The sequence below is a fragment of the Bombus affinis genome, chromosome 8, assembly GCF_024516045.1.
Source record: "Bombus affinis isolate iyBomAffi1 chromosome 8, iyBomAffi1.2, whole genome shotgun sequence".
Classification (NCBI taxonomy): Eukaryota; Metazoa; Arthropoda; class Insecta; order Hymenoptera; family Apidae; genus Bombus; species Bombus affinis.
The window spans coordinates 12362336-12381179 of NC_066351.1; the positions used below are offsets into that span (position 1 = coordinate 12362336).

At 29.6% G+C, this 18844-nt stretch overlaps 3 protein-coding genes across 7 annotated transcripts in view; 1 reads left to right on the plus strand and 2 right to left on the minus strand.

Annotated features, from left to right (window-relative positions):
* LOC126919220 (peroxisome assembly factor 2) overlaps positions 1 to 3222 on the minus strand; it is a 3634-nt gene extending 412 nt beyond the window's left edge. The window contains exons 1-7 of the mRNA XM_050728113.1: positions 3074 to 3222; positions 2365 to 2832; positions 1835 to 2287; positions 1532 to 1758; positions 1071 to 1473; positions 697 to 996; positions 19 to 635 (exon numbers count right to left, since the gene is read on the minus strand). Of these exons, the coding sequence (XP_050584070.1) occupies positions 46 to 635; positions 697 to 996; positions 1071 to 1473; positions 1532 to 1758; positions 1835 to 2287; positions 2365 to 2791 (2400 nt within the window). The 5' untranslated portion in view covers positions 2792 to 2832; positions 3074 to 3222 and the 3' untranslated portion in view covers positions 19 to 45. The remainder of the gene's footprint in view (positions 1 to 18; positions 636 to 696; positions 997 to 1070; positions 1474 to 1531; positions 1759 to 1834; positions 2288 to 2364; positions 2833 to 3073) is intronic.
* Positions 3055 to 9548, plus strand: LOC126919205 (serine/threonine-protein kinase pakA-like). Of its 4 annotated transcripts, none has more exons than XM_050728029.1 (15): positions 3055 to 3168; positions 3810 to 3988; positions 4122 to 4326; positions 4403 to 4599; positions 4670 to 4904; positions 4968 to 5124; positions 5208 to 5439; positions 5511 to 6333; positions 6414 to 7159; positions 7237 to 7412; positions 7494 to 7916; positions 8005 to 8180; positions 8251 to 8498; positions 8574 to 8837; positions 8920 to 9548. In XM_050728029.1, the coding sequence occupies exons 2-15, from the start codon at positions 3849 to 3851 to the stop codon at positions 9092 to 9094; spliced, it is 4197 nt and encodes a 1398-aa protein (XP_050583986.1). In that variant the 5' UTR covers positions 3055 to 3168; positions 3810 to 3848; the 3' UTR covers positions 9095 to 9548. The 4 variants fall into 4 exon arrangements, with proteins under 4 accessions (XP_050583986.1, XP_050583984.1, XP_050583985.1 ...); XM_050728027.1 differs by lacking the exon at positions 3055 to 3168 and adding an exon at positions 3321 to 3469; XM_050728028.1 differs by lacking the exon at positions 3055 to 3168 and adding an exon at positions 3343 to 3482.
* LOC126919202 (ras GTPase-activating-like protein IQGAP1) lies at positions 9163 to 17971 on the minus strand. 2 transcript variants are annotated; one of them, XM_050728018.1, is made up of 26 exons: positions 17835 to 17971; positions 17579 to 17672; positions 17265 to 17499; positions 17039 to 17183; positions 16801 to 16958; positions 16580 to 16714; positions 16421 to 16505; positions 16246 to 16337; positions 16002 to 16167; positions 15769 to 15932; positions 15563 to 15697; positions 15321 to 15477; positions 15004 to 15249; positions 14777 to 14925; positions 14565 to 14708; positions 14184 to 14489; positions 13932 to 14096; positions 13751 to 13864; positions 13339 to 13676; positions 13035 to 13259; positions 12587 to 12977; positions 12329 to 12508; positions 12125 to 12254; positions 11780 to 12053; positions 11437 to 11718; positions 9163 to 11378 (listed from the first exon to the last, which is right to left on the minus strand). In XM_050728018.1, the coding sequence occupies exons 1-26, from the start codon at positions 17872 to 17874 to the stop codon at positions 11018 to 11020; spliced, it is 4911 nt and encodes a 1636-aa protein (XP_050583975.1). In that variant the 5' UTR covers positions 17875 to 17971; the 3' UTR covers positions 9163 to 11017. The 2 variants fall into 2 exon arrangements, with proteins under 2 accessions (XP_050583975.1, XP_050583976.1); XM_050728019.1 differs by having other exon boundaries at positions 17579 to 17680; positions 17835 to 17952.
* Positions 17972 to 18844: the final 873 nt, after the last annotated feature.

Below are 18844 nucleotides of genomic sequence, written 5' to 3' on the forward strand. Positions count from 1 at the left end.
GACTGGAAGATGTTTTACCTGATGCTTAAAACACAATTGGGCACATCACGATACAGAAGATAATTCTATCTGCATTTTTTTGTATCTTTCTGCTTCTTCCTTACTAACCGAAGGAATCAGTTCGTGTGCGGCTTTTAAAAAGTCTTCCAATTCTACGCCAACATAGTCCAATTTAATTTCGTTAGAGTTATCGTGATAATTACTTAAAACTCTTCGCGCAGCGTTCAACCATGCATTTGAACAGATAGAATACAAATCTGCACCAGTTGTGTGTTCAGGTAATTGATATATTAACTTTTCTAATTCTTCTCCGTTTTCACGGAATTTGAATTTACGAGTCAGTGCCTTTAACACATTAAATTGTGAATCACGATCGGAATGAATCCCTACATATAATAATTTATCGAATCGACCAGGTCTAAGAAGCGCTGGATCAATCAGATCCGGCCTGTTTGTGGCTCCTATAATGAATATACTACTGGAACAGTCAAGACCATCCATTTCAGCGAGTAATTGGGATACCACACGATCCATTACACCTCCGCTATCTCCACTTCGTCCACGATTCGGTGCTAACGAGTCTAATTCGTCGAAGAATATTATACAAGGTGCTGCTGCTCTTGCCCGCTCGAACACTACGACGTTGCATTTTTTATTTTTCAAATATATGTTTAATACGTATTTTCATTACTTTACCTTGCCTAACATTTTTCTCGCTTTGACCGACATACATATTCAACACTTCAGGACCTTTAATTGATAAGAAGTGAAGCTGATACTCTGTCGCTACAGCTTTAGCAAGAAGCGTCTTTCCGGTTCCTGGTGGTCCATACAAGAGAAGACCAGATTGTCCGAATCCTAAAGTGTTCATCAAAGGTAACTGAATTCGCCGCATTATTTCATGTTTCAGCTTCATTAAACCACCTATGTCTTCCCAATAAACTTTTGGTACACGCGGTGCACCTTTACAATCTGTATATATCGATTGCATGTATTCTGTAAGTGAAATTGAACGAATTAAAGCTGATATATTGTAAACAATAATTATTTTTACAGCATTAAAAGTGTACCATAAGCTTTATCAAAATCTTCTTGTAAAAGTGTTAATGGTTTCAAATTCTTAGTACTATCTTTGCAGTGAAATTTTACGGCATTGAGTATTAATGTCGATAAGTCTGAATATCGAAAGTCAGAACATATCCCAGAAATTTTTGATAAGTTGACCTGATGATTGAGATTTCGTTTCATGAGTAACCACGAAATTAAATTCGTTCTTTCATTCTGATCTAGATGTTCCACGTGAATCGTTTCGATAAAAATTCTGTTCAGTTCAGGCGGTATATCAGACTCATTTGTAGTAGCTACTATAATAATTGGATATTTTAAATGTTTATGATATAATGAATTTATTTCGTTGGAAAAGGTTGATATCACTCTTTCATCCTTTTGACCTTCAGAATTTCTTCCAAATACCTACAAATATTATCTTAGAATATTTGCAAATAAATTAACAAAAATATCTTCAAAGTACCTCTATATTATTTAAGCACAGGACACATGGTACAGATTGTTCAGCATTACGCAGTACAATACGTAATTTAGCCTCTGTCTGTGCTGATATTAAAGCTTGAACTTCAGCAAAATCTGTATTAAGAAAGTTTAAACCTATTTTTTCAGCCAATATTTGGACTAATTTACATTTATTTGAACCCTGTGCACCCTTAATAAGAAATATTGGCTTTATTGATAATTGTATATCTGTTTAAGAAATAAAGCATTAATACCTAATTTATATTACTTAGATGCAATTAGATATTTAAACATTAATCTTTACCATGCTTAATAAATGGTAAAATGCAACGCTCTAATTGTTCCAGAGGTGCTGCTAAACTTGATGGATATGAGTTTACATACTTCTCTTTGGTTTGATTGTAAATAAAATGTTTCTGAGGTAGATAACTATGTATATCCGGTTCCTGAATGAGCGTGGTTTCTCCATATAAAATATAAGAAGTATCACTATCTGTAAAATCTCTATTATCATTGATGATAGAATTAACTTTAAAATATATTACAGACAGTAAAGGATTAGTATGCAAATACATTTGGTCCAATATATATTCCTTTATATTAATGCTAAATAAATCATTTTTTCTTAAAAATCTAGGTTCAGAAAAATAATTTTCTAATAAAGTACTTATTAAATTATTTGTGCTTTCATATTGATTAGAAATCATAGAAATTTTTGCTTCTCTAGCAAAGTTAATAGTGTCATCTTTTGCTGGCACTGAAAAAAATGGGAAAAATTGATTTTTTATTAAATTCTTATAATTACTTGTCCATTAAAATATATTTTGTACTTACATAAAAAACACTTATCAATAGTGCAATGCAATGCATTTTCTATATTATATTTCATAGTATTTGATGTAAATATTTCAATTTCATCAGTGTTATTTAAAGGTACAACTAAAACTTTATATTTTTTTATAGATACTGTAGAACATACATAAAACCAAGTTGGTGTAGTAATTCTAACATATTTTATGCTTGCCAATAAACAAGAATTACAGTCTATATAATAATTCTTTTCATTATATAATTGTTCTATTAAATTCTTTAGAATAAAGTCAGACAAAATAATCCAGTTATATTTTATATCAATTAATGTTTTTAATCGAAAAAGCGCGTACTGTACAAATATATAAAAGACTACGTAATTATAGTTGTATTTCATTAATAATTTTGTTAATTCTCGTAAAAATTGTATATAAGAGTATAAAGAATTCATATTGCATTTGTTTCAGTTAAAATTGAAAGTTGAATCACATGCTGAAAAGTAAAAAGAAATCGATTTCTATGCAATGAAATGAGAGTCAAAGTTATTTAATAATAGCATTTGCAGCATAAAGATATAGTAAATTTTATATTATCTCTTATATATAATACATAAGTATGTGCATTTTAAATGATATGTTTTGATAAATAAAAATTTTTAATGAAACTTCCAAATGATTTGAAATGAATTTTCATAATAATCATAAAAAGGAAAAAGATAAGATCACTGGCGTACCAATTTTGGACCAATCTGCCAAGTTACTATAGAAACAGTGACGAAGTGGAAGTTCGAAGATCATGCGAAGTCCCTCTGCAACAGCTGTCCTATTGGTAATTTTCAATAGAGATTTGCGTGAAAACTATATTAAGCACGATAAATCTCTGGCTGCATCAGTTCTCAATTATTTCGCATAGTAGATCCAATTAAAATTCGTGATTAGTGGGACGGTAACTCTTGCATCATTTGAAGCACGGGATAGCAGAAGACAGTGAAAAACCGTTGTTGGCCGTAGCCGTTAAATGAAAAACTAACCTAACCTAGACTGATAGCGTCCTTATTGGAGTTATCAAGACTAGATTTATTCAAATTTGAAGGTCCGCCGCGATTCGAAGAATATTATGCAAAGTTTTAGTACGTGTGAAAGGTTAAGTGTTTCCTAAAAAGACGTCGCTTACGCTTCGCCCTACTATTTCATAGCTCGAATGACTATTTGCATTATGTTTAACCGAATACATTTTATGGATTAAGTACTTATGGACTTAAAATCTATTCGATTTTCTACATTTTCACACTTTATAACAATATATAATCACTAATATGTTGCATTGTGACACACTAAATAATGAGTCATTTAAAATTTAACATGTAGTTCTATTGTTCCAATTTTTGAATACAGTTTGAAATACCTTTAATACAGACATTTACAAAATAATCTATCAACTTTTTATTATTTCAATTTTTTTGTTTTTAGAATATAAGGTGATTTAATTAAGAAATTATAGAATTAAGAATGGATCCTGCTACAGTTATTGCACTTTGTAAAGAAAATATTCAACCATTGCGTTATGGACGAAATGCTGCACAGCTAGGAACTGCATTAAGGGCACAAGAGGATGCAGATGTTCAACAATTACTCTTACAAGAAAAACAGTGAGTTTAACAGTTAACAATTCCTTTTATTGAATTATGATTAAATTATTAGTTTTCAATGTAAAGTTTTTCTATGATTTATCATGATTATCTCATTATATCCTGAAATAGTAATTTCATGTTATATTTTTAGGATGTATGAAGATGCAATAAAAAATTATGAAGGAGATGATCCTTTAGAAAGTTGGTATGAATATATACTTTGGGTGGAACAAAGTTACCCAAAAAGTGGGCACGAGTCACATATTGGAAAACTTTTGCAACAATGTTTAGCTATATTTGAAAAAGAGACCAAATATCATCAAGATCGTAGATATATACGTCTTTGGATTAATTATGTAAGATATTTAAAACATATTTTGTGTTAAAGAAATGTCTCTCTTGTTATTTTATAAAATAAGCATTTGGTTGCAGATAAGTATGCAAAAAAATCCATTAGAATTGTATCAACTTTTGCATAACAATGGAATTGGGACTATGGTTGCAGATATGTACAGAGCATGGGCTTTTGAATTAGAACAGATAGAAGATTACAAACGTGCCGATGAAGTTTATTTAATGGGTTTATCTGCTTTAGCAGAACCACAGGACGAATTAGATTATGCGCACAAGTATTAATTACAAAACATACAAATACTAACAAAATTATTAACACAATAACATGCATTTCATCCATTGTAGGAACTTCCAACTCGCAGTTGCGCGTAAAACATTAGGACGTACGGATGATCGTAACGAAGTATCATTGCTAGAACAACGTCAGGCTTTTAGTTCTTTAAAAGCAATAAAAGCTGGGAAAAGAATTAGTAGTATACGTACTGGACATCGAGTACGCGAACACTTTCCTGGTACAGTTCCACAAATTTCATCGACGATGCATCATAATCGGCCGAATTCCAGGATACAAGTATATCAGGTATAAAAATATTAAGATATTCAAAATACGGTAGTGTAGAAATACATCGAGATATTTCTATAGGATGATATGCCAGCTGAAATGAAAAATTCAAGTATATTAGATCATGTACCAGTAGAAGATACAGTACATAAAGAAAATACAATTAAACCTGGCCCATGGAATGGTGGAGGTAGACGATATCCATTAATGACATCTAGTACAAAGTTAGCTTTCAAAGGTGCAATTTTATTTACAACAAAATAATATTACTAATGTGTAAAATCGCTTTTTTAATCCATTTTATTGTTATTTAAATCTTAGTTCACGAGGATCAACCAGATGATTTTGATGCAAACAATCTAAGATTATTTCCAAACCATACATATTTTTTTGATGGTAGCAAATACCCAGAGCATTTAACTGTGCCTGTATTTGTGCCAGATCCTCCAAATCCAAATATTATATTAAGGCCACATTATCCCAAAGAATTAGTTTATGCTAATAATATGGATCAAAGTATGGAGGAAGTAAGAGCCCAGTTGTATTTACAAAGGTAATTTATTTTTGTTAATAACTATTTAGATGATAAAATTATTTTGAATAATTGTGATCAATATTTTATAGAGCACAAACTTTAGATAAAAAGCATGATGTGTCAGATATAAGAGGAACTAATCATCAAGTTCAGCATAAAAGTTTTGAATCTGAACATCAGAGACACAATGTATCTTTACAAGAATTGCAAAGACAGAGGCAAGAATTTGAACAACAAGAGTTAACAGAAAGACAAAGGAAAGTAGAACAACAACTTAGGGAAGCCGAACAACTTGAGTTGGATAGACAGAGACTTCAAGCTGAACAACAAGAACTCCAAAGACAGCAGTATGAAGCTGAAAATCAAGCATTAGAAACTCAAAGGCGTAAGGCAGAACAACGTGAATTAGAACGATTAGAAGCAGAAAGAATCGAAGCCGAAAGAATCGAAGCAGAAAGACTCGAAGCGCAGAGAATGGAAGCAGAATTGAATTCGCAACGAAAATTACAATCTAGTTTTATGCATCAACATCATACATCATCATTAAATACTGAGCCTGAAGAACATTTACTCGGACAAAGCCTTACGGTTAATACGAAAGAAGCAATGTCAGTCGTACAAGACATGTGGCGCTCTCCGGATACAGTACCTACAACGCCTAATTTTCGTGCCCCTATGACACCTAGAATTTCAGATGCCAAGACCAAATTATCTTTTGATATACATATGGATAGTTCAATGACGCAGCATGCAATGTCAAATAGCAAACATCATTCGGGATATAACATACAACCTTATAATGATCAAGAGAATCACCAGAATTATTCTGCTCATCAAAGTTATCCTAATCAAGAACATCAAAACTCTTATAGTAATCCCGGATTACATAATACATACCAATATCAAATGCAGGTATAATATTAGTTATATATAAAGAAAGATTTTTATATGTAGGAAGCTATTATACTAATCCTTAAAATAATTAATTACAGCAACAAGTACACGAGCAACAAGTTCAACAACCTCATTCCCGACTGCATCATCCACAGCATCATCAACAATTAATTCAAGCACATCAACAGGCTCACGTGATTTCTCATCATCATACTCTTCCCCATGTCTCGCACTTGCAGTCTCATAGTCAGATTCAACATCATCAATCTCATCCTCAGCAACATCAACCTTCACATAATCAACATCTTCACCATCAGCCACACCAAGCACATCAACACATACAACATATTCAACAAGTTTATGGCACCATAATGCCCAATGACATTGCTTATCAGCAGTATCCTTCACAGCTAGAATCTACCCTAATACAACAAAATGTAGAGCCTCAAAAGCAGCTTCATTATCCCCCATATAACGAATTAGACATTGAAACTAGCAAACCATACAGGATGCCACCTGAATTACCGTATATAAAGTCTCCAGGAATGAATCGTAGAGATATTAAATATCTTGAAAGTGCCGAAGATAAAGAAAATGCTATCGTCGTTGATTATAATGGACCACTAGAAGAAAATATGACGCCAAAAGCACCAGATGAAAATAACTTATATATTGACGAAAGTCTTGGTATTAGTCCATTGACGGGAAATAATGATACTTGTTACACAGAAGCATTTAATACACAATTAACAAGTTCTACACCTATGACTAATCAATTTAGGCAGTCTTACAAAGTAGCAGAAGGAACTTCACAATATTCAAATCAGTGTGCTGCACCTCTACCGTATGCGACTTTTTAATTACATAATTAATTAGTACAACAGCATTCCAATTTATATTTATTTCATATATCATTTACAGCTCTTCAGAAGCACCAAATGGAGAAACTGAAGACAAGTTGAGTGTCATACTAGAATCTACTAGAGAATATATTTCAAGCAGTTCTAGCAGCAGTACCCATACAAGAAATACTGTATTGGGCTTTACATTAACAAAAGAAGATCTGGTTCCTATAAAAGAACAAAGTATTACTAGAGGTATTTTAATCAAATATATTAACATTTTTTTATTTATTGTAACATTCTTTGTATATGAAGGAAGATTTTTTATCTAACAAGGTGGAGAAGATGAAATAAAAGATGTTACTCTTTCTGCAAACCAACCTTACGAACAAAAATTACAAACCCAAATTCAAGCTGTGCACGCTCAAAGTCCGCGTACGGTACAACGTAACGTGGATCAAATTACTTCTGAAATTAAGAAGAATTGTGATCTACGAAAATCAATTAATTTTAAACTTAACGAAATAGAACAAAAAGAAAAAGTTGATACAATGGAATGCGAAGAGCACCACGAACCAATGGAAGAAGCTGAGGAAGAAACTTTCCAATTACCTTCGGGAAATATAAATCCTTTCGATAGAAATTTAATAACTGGTCTTTTAAAAAAAATAAAATTTCCTCAGCCATATCATGCAGAGGGATATGTGAGATTAAATATTAACTTGAATAAGCTTGTGCCTTCTACTATGATTACGCTTGGTTAGTGTATTTCAATTTAAAAACATCAGATGGAAACATTTTTTCGTTGTTTCGATACTTATTACCTTTACTTGTTTTACGTATTTAGGTACTGAAGCGTACGATTTGGGAAAGTGCCTTGGAAAGGGAACGTACGGTACAGTATTCAAAGCAGTGAATTTGCAAACAGGTCAAATAGTAGCCCTGAAAACTCAAAAACCTGCTTGGGTTTGGGAGTTTTATATCACTAGAGAAATAAAAAATCGTCTTACTAACCCACATATGGTAAAATATTTATTTATAGTATTCATAAATAACGACTTTAATAAATAATAAATAATAATTCTTTTTCTAGTTACGTGGATTTATGGATGTCTCGATGGCATACGTCGCGAATAATAGTAGTGTATTAGTTTCAGAATATTCCAGATTTGGAACATTATTAGCAGTAACAAATCAAATAAAAATTACCACGGGAAAACCATTGTTAGAACATTTGGCTATATTTTTCACGATTGAAATATTGCAAATTGTGGAATATTTACACAAATGTCAAATAATCCACGGAGACATTAAGCCAGACAATTTTCTTTTAATGCGTTTGTATGTATATTTACATGATATATTTATATTTTATGAAACAAATCTATCGTATTACATTTATAAATGTAATTTTAGACCGACGGAAGATGTAAGGCCGACGATACAGTTAATAGATTTTGGATGTAGTATAGATATGAGTCTTTTACCAGAAAAAACGACATTTACTCAGGTCATAAAAACAGAAGATTTTACGTGTATCGAAATGCAAACTGGAAAACCGTGGACGTATCAGACTGATCTGTATTGTTTAGCAGCGACAAGCCATTGCTTATTATTTGGTAATTATATGAGAGTTTCGAATATTGGTGGTCGTTGGTTTATCACATCGAAAATACCAAGGTATTTATATTTAAACAAAAGTATTTTTTAATTATAAAGTTGTAAAGGGTATGATACATTAAAGATTTACTTAAAAATACAGGTATGCTAAAAAAGCTGCTTGGGAGCAATTCTTTACAGAATTATTAAATATTGAATCATGCGATAAAATGCCGGATTTATCAAAATTACGCAATATGATGGAGGAAACATTAGCACAGATGACAGATGCCCAACAGAAATTTAGAAATTTTGTTAATATCTTAAACAAACGATAACAGTTACTGAATATACTGTATCAAATGTTGTGTCCCAATGTGTGCACATATTTAGAAAAGAACCAACATTTATTAAGAAAAATTAATATTATTATGCTATTTATTATCAAAGTTAATAATATGGTGATATATGTAATACACAGTTAATAATACATGAAATGCACTTTATGGCCTGCTTCGTGGAGGCTTTAATGAACTGTATTGCTTGCACATAATCAATTATATTAAAAGTACGAAATATTTCATTCGATGAAAGAGAAAAAGAACTTTTCAATCTGATATTACAGACATTTTATGCTCCATAAGTTATAAAAATGTCTTTCAAGATACCTCGTGACATAGTACCTGGATGTTAGCATCTGTCACGTAAGTTATGTAAAGGCAGATTTGTATAATAAAGTTGAGTAAAAGTAAAACTTTGAGAAAAACGAATATGTAAAAAAAAAAAAATAAATATTTATAATACAATGCGCGTGAGATAAATGCGGATGGTTTATTCTACGTTTTGTAATTACTAATGTCTTATAATTACAAGCGGAAAAGAATTGTGTACTAACATATTACCAAGTGCACGATACAAGCTTGCATACTATATCTAGATAATATGTATGTATAATATGACCTATATGAGATAAAATAAACTTTTGTTCTACAGATATCAAATTTAAAATTTGAAATTTTCTTACACGCACGTACATGTATTTTAATGTAATAATATCAAAAATTAAATTGCTCTCATATACTCTGTAACAAAACAAAAACGTAATAAAAGTAAAAACATTTATGCTTCAACAACTGTTCTTGATATTTTGTTTTATTTTAGATACTCTTCGATGATATTTGATAACAAAATATGCAAGCTCATAGTATGTGAAGATTTAATACAGTATATAACCAACTCTATACAAAAGTTATATTGATGTATGATTTTTTAGTTTGTTTTATATTTTTCAGTTTAAATGTGCAGGCTTTTTTGCCAATATCCACTAAACAGGCCTTTATGTAGTATATTTTATAAAATAGAATTTATTGTATCTCTAACACGCATATGATAGAAATGTCAAAATTTGTGTTCAAACGATTTGATTTTAGATTTTATAAAATGCACAAGAACACTAGGTTGTCTAATATTTAAAGGATGATATAAATTACATGTATAGCATTATAAAACATATTGGTAATAATAGACAACCTATTGCTCTCATTAAAAGATTTCTGAGAATATGCCTTATCTTATTTTAACGGTGCAACGTAAAAATATTTATATTCGTATAAGATATATATATATATACAATTACTCAATACATCCATTATAAAAATGAGGGACAAAATGATGAGTGGTACACATCGATGGAATTAGGTTTAATTATACAAATAAATTTAAAAAGAGTATTATCTTAGCAATAGGTGATATTTACTACCGTTAGTTTACTTATTTTTATAAAATTTAAAAAATATCTCTCTTCTAAGATTTCTAATCATATTTAAAAGCTTTTGTTCTATAGACTTCTTTGTGTATTATTGTTAAATATATCTTATTACATGAAATTAAAAGCAATTGAGTCATTGCAGGCAAGTTTTACATTATATATAAATTAGTAAGATCTCGTAAAATTGTTCTATACCTTATTATGTTATACTGGTCATTCACAATAATAGATACATGCATACCACGAAATCTTGTATTAAAAGGTCAGATTCTTCTAAATATAATTATTTACAAATATTAATCATATTTTAAAAATTGTTATACGGTAATTGTGAATTTTGTAAATCAAATCTAAAACTTTCACGAACTATAAGGAATTAATACGTGACAAATCTTTGTTTAAAAGCTCATAATTGCAAGAGGACATTGCACAAGTGCGTAATTTTCATATTAATATAGCTATATATGTAACATAATTTAATCCTCTCTTCTTTTCAAGTTTTACCATAAAATTTTCGATTTAATAAATACAACAGCAAATTTACATTAACTTTTGCTTTACCAAACATATCCATAATTGGTGCACCTTCAAACTGTAACTCAAGTAACTTTTGTATGTCGATGTCAATCTTTTCCATTTCTACTCCCATAAATTTACAACGCACGCTGAAAAGACCACTATGTTCTGTTGGACTTATTTCAAAAATTACATTTTTAAACTGCGATTGTGGGAGTCCATCAATTTCTAACAGTACTCCTTTTTCTTGTAGTTTGGCCGCAGAATATTTCAGTGTCATTTTAGATCTTAATTTAATGTGATTATTTTTTTGATTGGCTTTAAATGCTTGCAAAGATCTGTAAACAATTTGTATCCATTATAAGTATAAAATGTAAGGAAAAATTATATACATACCCTTTGCCTGTGTGTAGATTCTCCAAACATCGTTGTATATATTCATTATAGTACTCTACTTGTTCTTGGTAATATTTGCTTTTTTCTTCCAGTCTTTGTTTAGTTGTTCGTAAAGTCTGTAATTCTTTATTCCGAATAATTCGATATTTTCCTTTATTACAAAGATCTTTGGCCACTGCAGTTATAATATTTTGATACCCATCGTTTCGACTGACCCATCCGTCAAGTTCGAGTTTATTAAGATACGCCCGTAACTGAAGCTTACAATCATTCAAGGATGAACTGTAAATAAATTTTTATTTTTTTTTTGTTTAATAATTAATAATTTGTTTCATTACTATACCTCTTATGAATAGTAGTTAAAGTAGGCGATAAGCTGGAGCATTTTAGGTCGTGTAAGTTTTTTCGTACAGGAGAACATACAGGAACTTCTAGAGCTTTAACTAATGTTTGACCTTTTAAGAACTGCAGTACAGAAACCAATAATTCTTTCGTTTTTATGAAGAGCCTGTTCAAACTAGCGTCTTCGTCTTCTGGTACTTGAAATTTATTCGTGAGTACCAGACATACTTCCATTTTCCCAAAGCGTGTTAAATTCGTTTCACAAACAACATCAGCTAATAAATAATTGTAATATAATATATTAGGCTCAATTAAATAAAATGAATGATAATAAATTATTTCTTACAGATTCCAAGTAAAGATGCAACAGTTGGCGCAGGACCTAAATCATCCAATAAATCATGTAAGGAATCCATTGGATCTGATGCTATCTGATCTTGATAATCTAACATAAGACAATGAGTGTCACAAATTTCCTGTAAGTAATATAATTAAAAAGATTAATAATGGGAAATTTCTGATTTTTGTGTGATTATTACATTTCATTTACTTGTAAAGAAATATAAATCTCAGGTTTCTGAATGAGCGTGGCTTCCGTATATTCGTGTATACAAAAATGTTCTTCTAGATCTTCAATTTGACAACAATAATGGAAGAATTTTTTAAACTTTTCATGGCATTCAATTATAAATGGATTCAAACAAACTAGATGTGTGGCCTCTTCACCAAACTAAAACAAAAATTTATGTAAAATGTGTGTCTTTTGTTTAGTTCTAAAGATTATGATTATTAAAATGAATGTAATTACCCCTTTCTTAGAAGCAGCAAATTGTAATATTTTTGCAATACTCGCTAAATTTCTTCGTTGATCATTTGATAATGATCTATCAATTGGTAATGTAATTATATCGAAAGCATCTGGAGCTACAATAGCTGCATTTATAAAATGATAATAAATCAAATTTCCCACTACTTTCAAAATATCTTTTTCAGGAGCATTTGGGAATTTTTCAGTTAAGGAGTCATTTAAAATTTTGGCCATATATAACATTCCATATGGTATTAAATCTCGTGATTCAGTTATTTTAGTTAAAAATTCTAAAACAGTACTTTGCAATAATTCTATTCCTTTATTTAATCTAATTCGTACTTGCTCATAATCTAAAGCTTGTTCTTGTGTTACCGTATAAGGCAAATTCCTGTTGAACAAAATGATTATAAAACAACATTGACTTACATATTTGCTTTAAACTTACAATGTTTCTCCTGTTTCCATTTCTAACTGATTACGCCAGCACTTATAAATATCAACGGGATTCGTTTCTATACTTAATGTACGATCGGCTAAAATTTTTTCAATAATTGGCCCAACAATTTGCCTCAAAGCTCTTTGGCCATTTAATTGCCGTGCATAATTTACTGCCATTTTCAAGACAAGAGGGTTTCCGGTAACGACTTCAGATGGTTTTTGAAATTTACATCTATATATTAAATTTTATTATTAGTTATTTTACATTTGACTTATATTCATATCATATTTTTATGTAATGGTCACTATACCTGATTTCTTCTTGTAATGCACTCCCAAATAATTTTAATAACAAATATTCTTCTCTAATATTTGATCCAAAGTTAAACAATGTTAAAATTACATTTTGGAGAAACTTATTTGTTTTACTTTGAGGTAAGAGGAATAAAAGTTTTGATAAGTATTTTGGATTAGTTTGCAGTGCATAAAACAAATGTTGATATCCTTCCAACATTTTTCGACCTTCTTTAGTTAATGATTTTAAGCCTTTGTGTGAAATAACACCATCTGATAAAGAGCTTCTTTGATCTCTGTTGGAATGCTTTTGCTTTGTAAGAGTTTCTAAGTTCTTTCCATGGGCTACAACATCCTAAAATTTATAGTCTTGTAGATATATTTTTAATCAAGTCTAAATTCAATATATTTTTTTATTTCAAACATTACTTGTAGCGTAATTCTATTTTGTATAAGTAAACCAATTTTTATATCCATACTATCCAATTGTTGGGATAAAACCTGGTTGTGTCGTATACTTTGCACAACTTCGAGTTTTAAATTCTGCAACAGTAAATTCACTATAGAATATAAATAATTGAACTATTGTTATAATATTAAACACTTATACTTGTAACTGTAAGTCTTTGTCATAATCCTCTGCGTTAAAATTTAAAATCGCAGAAAAATGACGAACTACAGGAAATGGTGGTTTTTCCTTATATAACAGTGAACGGAAAGCATGTCTTTCGGCACGACTCCGCCACAAGGCTTGTATTTTTATAATTTTTTCTTCCTAAAAAATATAATATATTAAATAAACTAATACAACTCTTAATACATCATATATAAAGTTGTAACAAAAAAGAAATGGATCATTTACATGTTTTCTATAATAATCCAATATGTTTGCATATTTAGTTTCCACTTTCAAAGACGTATTTTGGGATTCTTTTTCATTATATTTCTTTTTATCTTCTAGTAATTTCATATATTGTTTACGCTGTACTACACTTCTCCACCAAGCTTGGATTCGAATAATTTTATCTACATTATTATAAAAATATGTAAACCTATTAGAAAGTTTTTTTCTCAATAAATATCCACGGGCATAAGCTTGGAACCAGATTATCTGATTATTTATTTTACACTTTTCGTATTCTCTTGCACTAATACTTTTTATTAATTCCTGGAAATAACGAACAGATATATCTTTTAACATTTTTTTGGTTTAAATGGCTTAAATCTTTTAGTTGTACAATACTTTTATGTCTTCCATATCAATATAAAATGTCTCCGTCATATTTTTTGGACAATCCCAAGTATAACTGTAGTTTTTTAAATCTAAATAGGATTCATTATTTTTACGAGTAACATAACGAACAAGTTCGCAATTATATTTTTTACTCTGAAATATGGAAGAAAGTCATTAAATTACATTCTGCATTAAATATATAGTTCACTATACAATTATACCTTCATATTTTTTGAATTGTATAAGGTTTTATAACAGTTTGCTTTATATTCCTCTGGTATTTTAATACCAAATTTTTGAAGGCTTTGAAGTGTAAATAACACATCATTTCGCTCTAATCCAATATTAATGTGTGATAAAAATGTACAGACTGCAAAAAAAAAACGAAAAATATTATTAAAGCACTATAAGCATAATAATAAATAAATAAAATATGCATGCATTGTACCATTTTTAACGTCTGCAGATTCTGTATTAACAACTTTTGTTACATTTTCTACATCTTCTAGCCACAATTCGGAACCATCAATATGTTTTTCTTCGAGGCGTTTTTTAAATAATTTCAAATAAAGAGATACATCTTCTGGTGAAACAGGAGTTTGTAATTTTAAACTAGAATTTTTTAAAGCAGTTATAATAGCATTTCGGTTGTTTTCTACGACAGCAGAGTTTAATTGACGTAGAACTTGTATTACTGTCAAAACATTAAAAAATTAAAAATATTGTATAATTTACATAGATGTACACAGTTTACACAAAATATACCTTCATCATCAATTTGGCACTGCTGATTAACAGTATCAATACAGTCTTGAATATCGATATATGTTAATAAAGGACATTCTTCATCAGCTGCCTGCTTTTTACATCGAACTGCTGCTAATGCTCTATAATACTTTACTTTAGACCCTTGATCTAATTCCTAAGATATGATATGTATATATATATGTATATATACACAAAAATAATTACTCATTACAGTTATAATCATAAAAATGTAAACTCACAGAAACATGGCAATCTGGGTTTGTCAATGCTTGATAAACTAAATCTGGATTTCCCGTGTCTACAGCTTTACTAATTTCTGCAATCGTTGATAAAACACGCGTACTGGCTACAATATCACTATATGAAAGGTCGTTCTATTAAGGATATTATTTTTATTAATATAAATTTTTTACATTATTTTATATCTTACGTATTCTATTTTTACCTGAGATTCAATACGATCAATTTTCATCTCTTCATAATATAATGGTAATGCAAAATCATCAATTTTTTCTCTCAATCCTAAATCAGGACTTTTTAGAACTTCATTGAAATCATTTCGTACACCATTTTGTAATATTAGATTTAAAAGCTTTACACAATCCTCACCTGCGTTAAGAAAAATATTTGGAATTGCAATTACATTTAATAAGATAATCTTTGTCATGCAATACTAACGTTTCCGAGATTTAAGTGCGGTTTCATTTGCTTTATCAATTTCCTTCTGAAATAGTTGCTTCCAATGATGATAATTGCTTTCTGAATATATATTATTCCATTCAGAGCTTTGTAATAATTGCATTAGTTGTTCTTTATACAATTGCGCATTCTCGTGAACGATATTCTGAAAAAAATAAAATAACACTGATAATAGAAGAATTATAAACGAATATATTAATAAGAATGTCAAGATAAAACATACTTTTAAACACAATGTAGACTTCTTTAATATATCCATAAAATTATTATCTTTATAACGAATAGACTGAATTATATTTTTCATAGTACACTGAACTAAAAAAGATGTGCATAGTTAGAAAGAGAAACATAATTCAAAAAATAATAATTAGAAAATAATGATTCTCATTACAACTTACCATTAACACAATTAATATGACCTTGAATTTCTGCTTGAGTTAATAATTCATCATATACATCTGGTACATAAGTATCATTAAGAGACTGTTAAAATTATATTATTAATACTTATTAAAAATATAACTAAAGAAATTTTGATTAGGAGAATCATTGCTTACTCTATTAAGCATAGCTTGTGCTTTAGATTCCTTTGCTTCAAACAAAACATCAGTGTATTCCTTAGAGTAGCAAGGCATAATATTGTTCAACTGCACTACTTTATTTTGAAGAGCAGTCAATATTTTTTCGTTATCCTTAAAATGAAATATTCATTCATTAATTATTCAAATTACTTTATAAATTACTTAAATTACTTTATAAATAAAAGTGGCATCCATACTTTTTCTGTAATAGATTGATTGACTGCTATTACTGCAGCATGAAGTGTTGCTGCATCAATCTCCAGACTATTTGCTAACAAGCCGCCAATTTTTTGGAACGAAGGCATTTGAATTCCATATTTCTTTAATTCCTTACTAACAGCATTTATTTCTTCCTCTAGAAAGAATGAAATGGTAACAAAATAACATGATCAATTCCATGCATTTTTTCACAGTATAGTAGAATCATACAAGTACCAGTAAAATTCACTTTCCCATATAAGTCTTGAATTTGTGGAGCTTTGCCCAGTTTAAACAAATGACTACTCAGAGCATGAATACAATATATTGCACGAGGCATATTTTTTTTATCATAGATATCTGTTGTTTCTGGCTGAAAAGTCTATTAAAAAATTATTCTTATTATTTTAAGTAAATATAATCATTAGTAATAATTTAATCTTATGTAAAAAAAAACACGTACTATTGGTAACTGCATGGATTTTAAGCACTTTAAAAAGTGGTTAATATTATCTGTATGTTTAAATTGTAAACCAACTGCTGCATAGCGCTTTTGTTCAGAGTCATATATTTTATGAACAGACAAGGATTCAGGTGCCATAAAATGAGCAAGTTTTGCTAAATACACTCCATTTCTTAAATTCTCTTCTAACTCAGTTGTTGGTGGTAAAGTTTCTCTAAGACATGCTTCCATCCACCTATTAAATAAGAAATATTTAGTCATTGTTAAGTAAGCAGAATAATAACAATTTATTAAAAACTTGGCAATATATTTACTTCTTGGCTTCCTCTAAATGGCAGAGGTATTCATAAGCAACTGTCTTATGACGTTGTTCATCCATTTCATCTGCTGATTTACGGATATCCGGCCCTGTAAAACTTTATCTTCTAAATAAAAAATTAAAATCTAGGTATGTATTCCATAACAATACTATTACAACGTTCAATTTCGTGTTGCAACTTTCGATTTGACATTTACATGATATAGGGTACAAAGAGAAAATTAAATATCCACACTGATCATTAATTTTACCTCTTTCATAATTACTTAATTTATCGTCGATATCACTCATATCAAAAGATAAGAAAATACAATTAACACACAAAAAGTGAGAATGACACACAATAGTTGAAGAGTACGTTAAATTCTACAAATTCAAACTTGTTCAAAACTACAAGAATGGTGCAACACTGATAAGTCGTACCAACTGCAGCGTTGTGTAATCTCTAATACACCGTCCAATACTATTGGACAATCTTGTATGAGAAAGAACTATTGACTACTAACTTCGTACCTCTCATAATTCAATTCGATTCGATTCGATTTAAGTGAAAAGACGTAAAACATAAATAATAAATGATTGTTCTTAACTTATTAAACACCAAATAAAATAACTAAATAACAAAGAAAAATCCAATTTCAATTTTATATATAGACTTTAAGATCCAAAGTATTGAAAATCAGTTAAACTAATCGGTTAAGTATTGAAACTAAAAGAAAAAGCTTCTTGGACGTCAAGAATTACTTCTAACTATAATTACTTAATTATATGTGATTAAAGGAAATGAACGATATAAAGCGTAATTACAAATAAATTTTATTTAATACTACTAGTAATTCCAAGTTTCATTATCTTCTTTACTTTTGTCATTTCATACATAAACTTGACACATACATATTAAACAAACATTTGCACTCCACCAAAAAAAGAAAATAAGTTTTCACGTCAGTTATTCATTTACAGTTCGAAGAATCATAGATTCATAGAATCTAATGAAATTAATAATCAGTTTAGAAGATATAAAATATGTATTTATTACTGGAACCATGAAATATTTTTGTCTTTTTCTCCAGGATTTTTGCGGATAATTTCATATAGCATTTAGCTTTCTGAAAAACCAAAGTTTCTTAACGTACATTTGCATGCGTTGCTTTATTAATGAAACACGCATATTGTGTATACGTTAATATACGGATATTGTTGAAGCAGTGTATGTAGAAGCTAAGGAGGAAACAACGCAAGAACAAGGAAGGGGGCAAGG

Coding starts and splice junctions, on each gene's coding strand:
- LOC126919202 (XM_050728018.1), bottom strand. CDS start 17,874: ATGAGTGATATCGACGATAAATTAAGTAATTATGAAAGAG. Junction 17,184..17,264: donor AATCCATGCAGTTACCAATA/GTACGTGTTTTT, acceptor ATTTTTTAATAG/ACTTTTCAGCCAGAAACAAC. Junction 14,490..14,564: donor TTGATATGGAAGACATAAAA/GTATTGTACAAC, acceptor CGTTATTTCCAG/GAATTAATAAAAAGTATTAG.
- LOC126919205 (XM_050728029.1), top strand. CDS start 3,849: ATGGATCCTGCTACAGTTATTGCACTTTGTAAAGAAAATATTCAACCA. Junction 3,989..4,121: donor TTACTCTTACAAGAAAAACA/GTGAGTTTAACA, acceptor TTATATTTTTAG/GATGTATGAAGATGCAATAA. Junction 7,413..7,493: donor AGAACAAAGTATTACTAGAG/GTATTTTAATCA, acceptor TTATCTAACAAG/GTGGAGAAGATGAAATAAAA.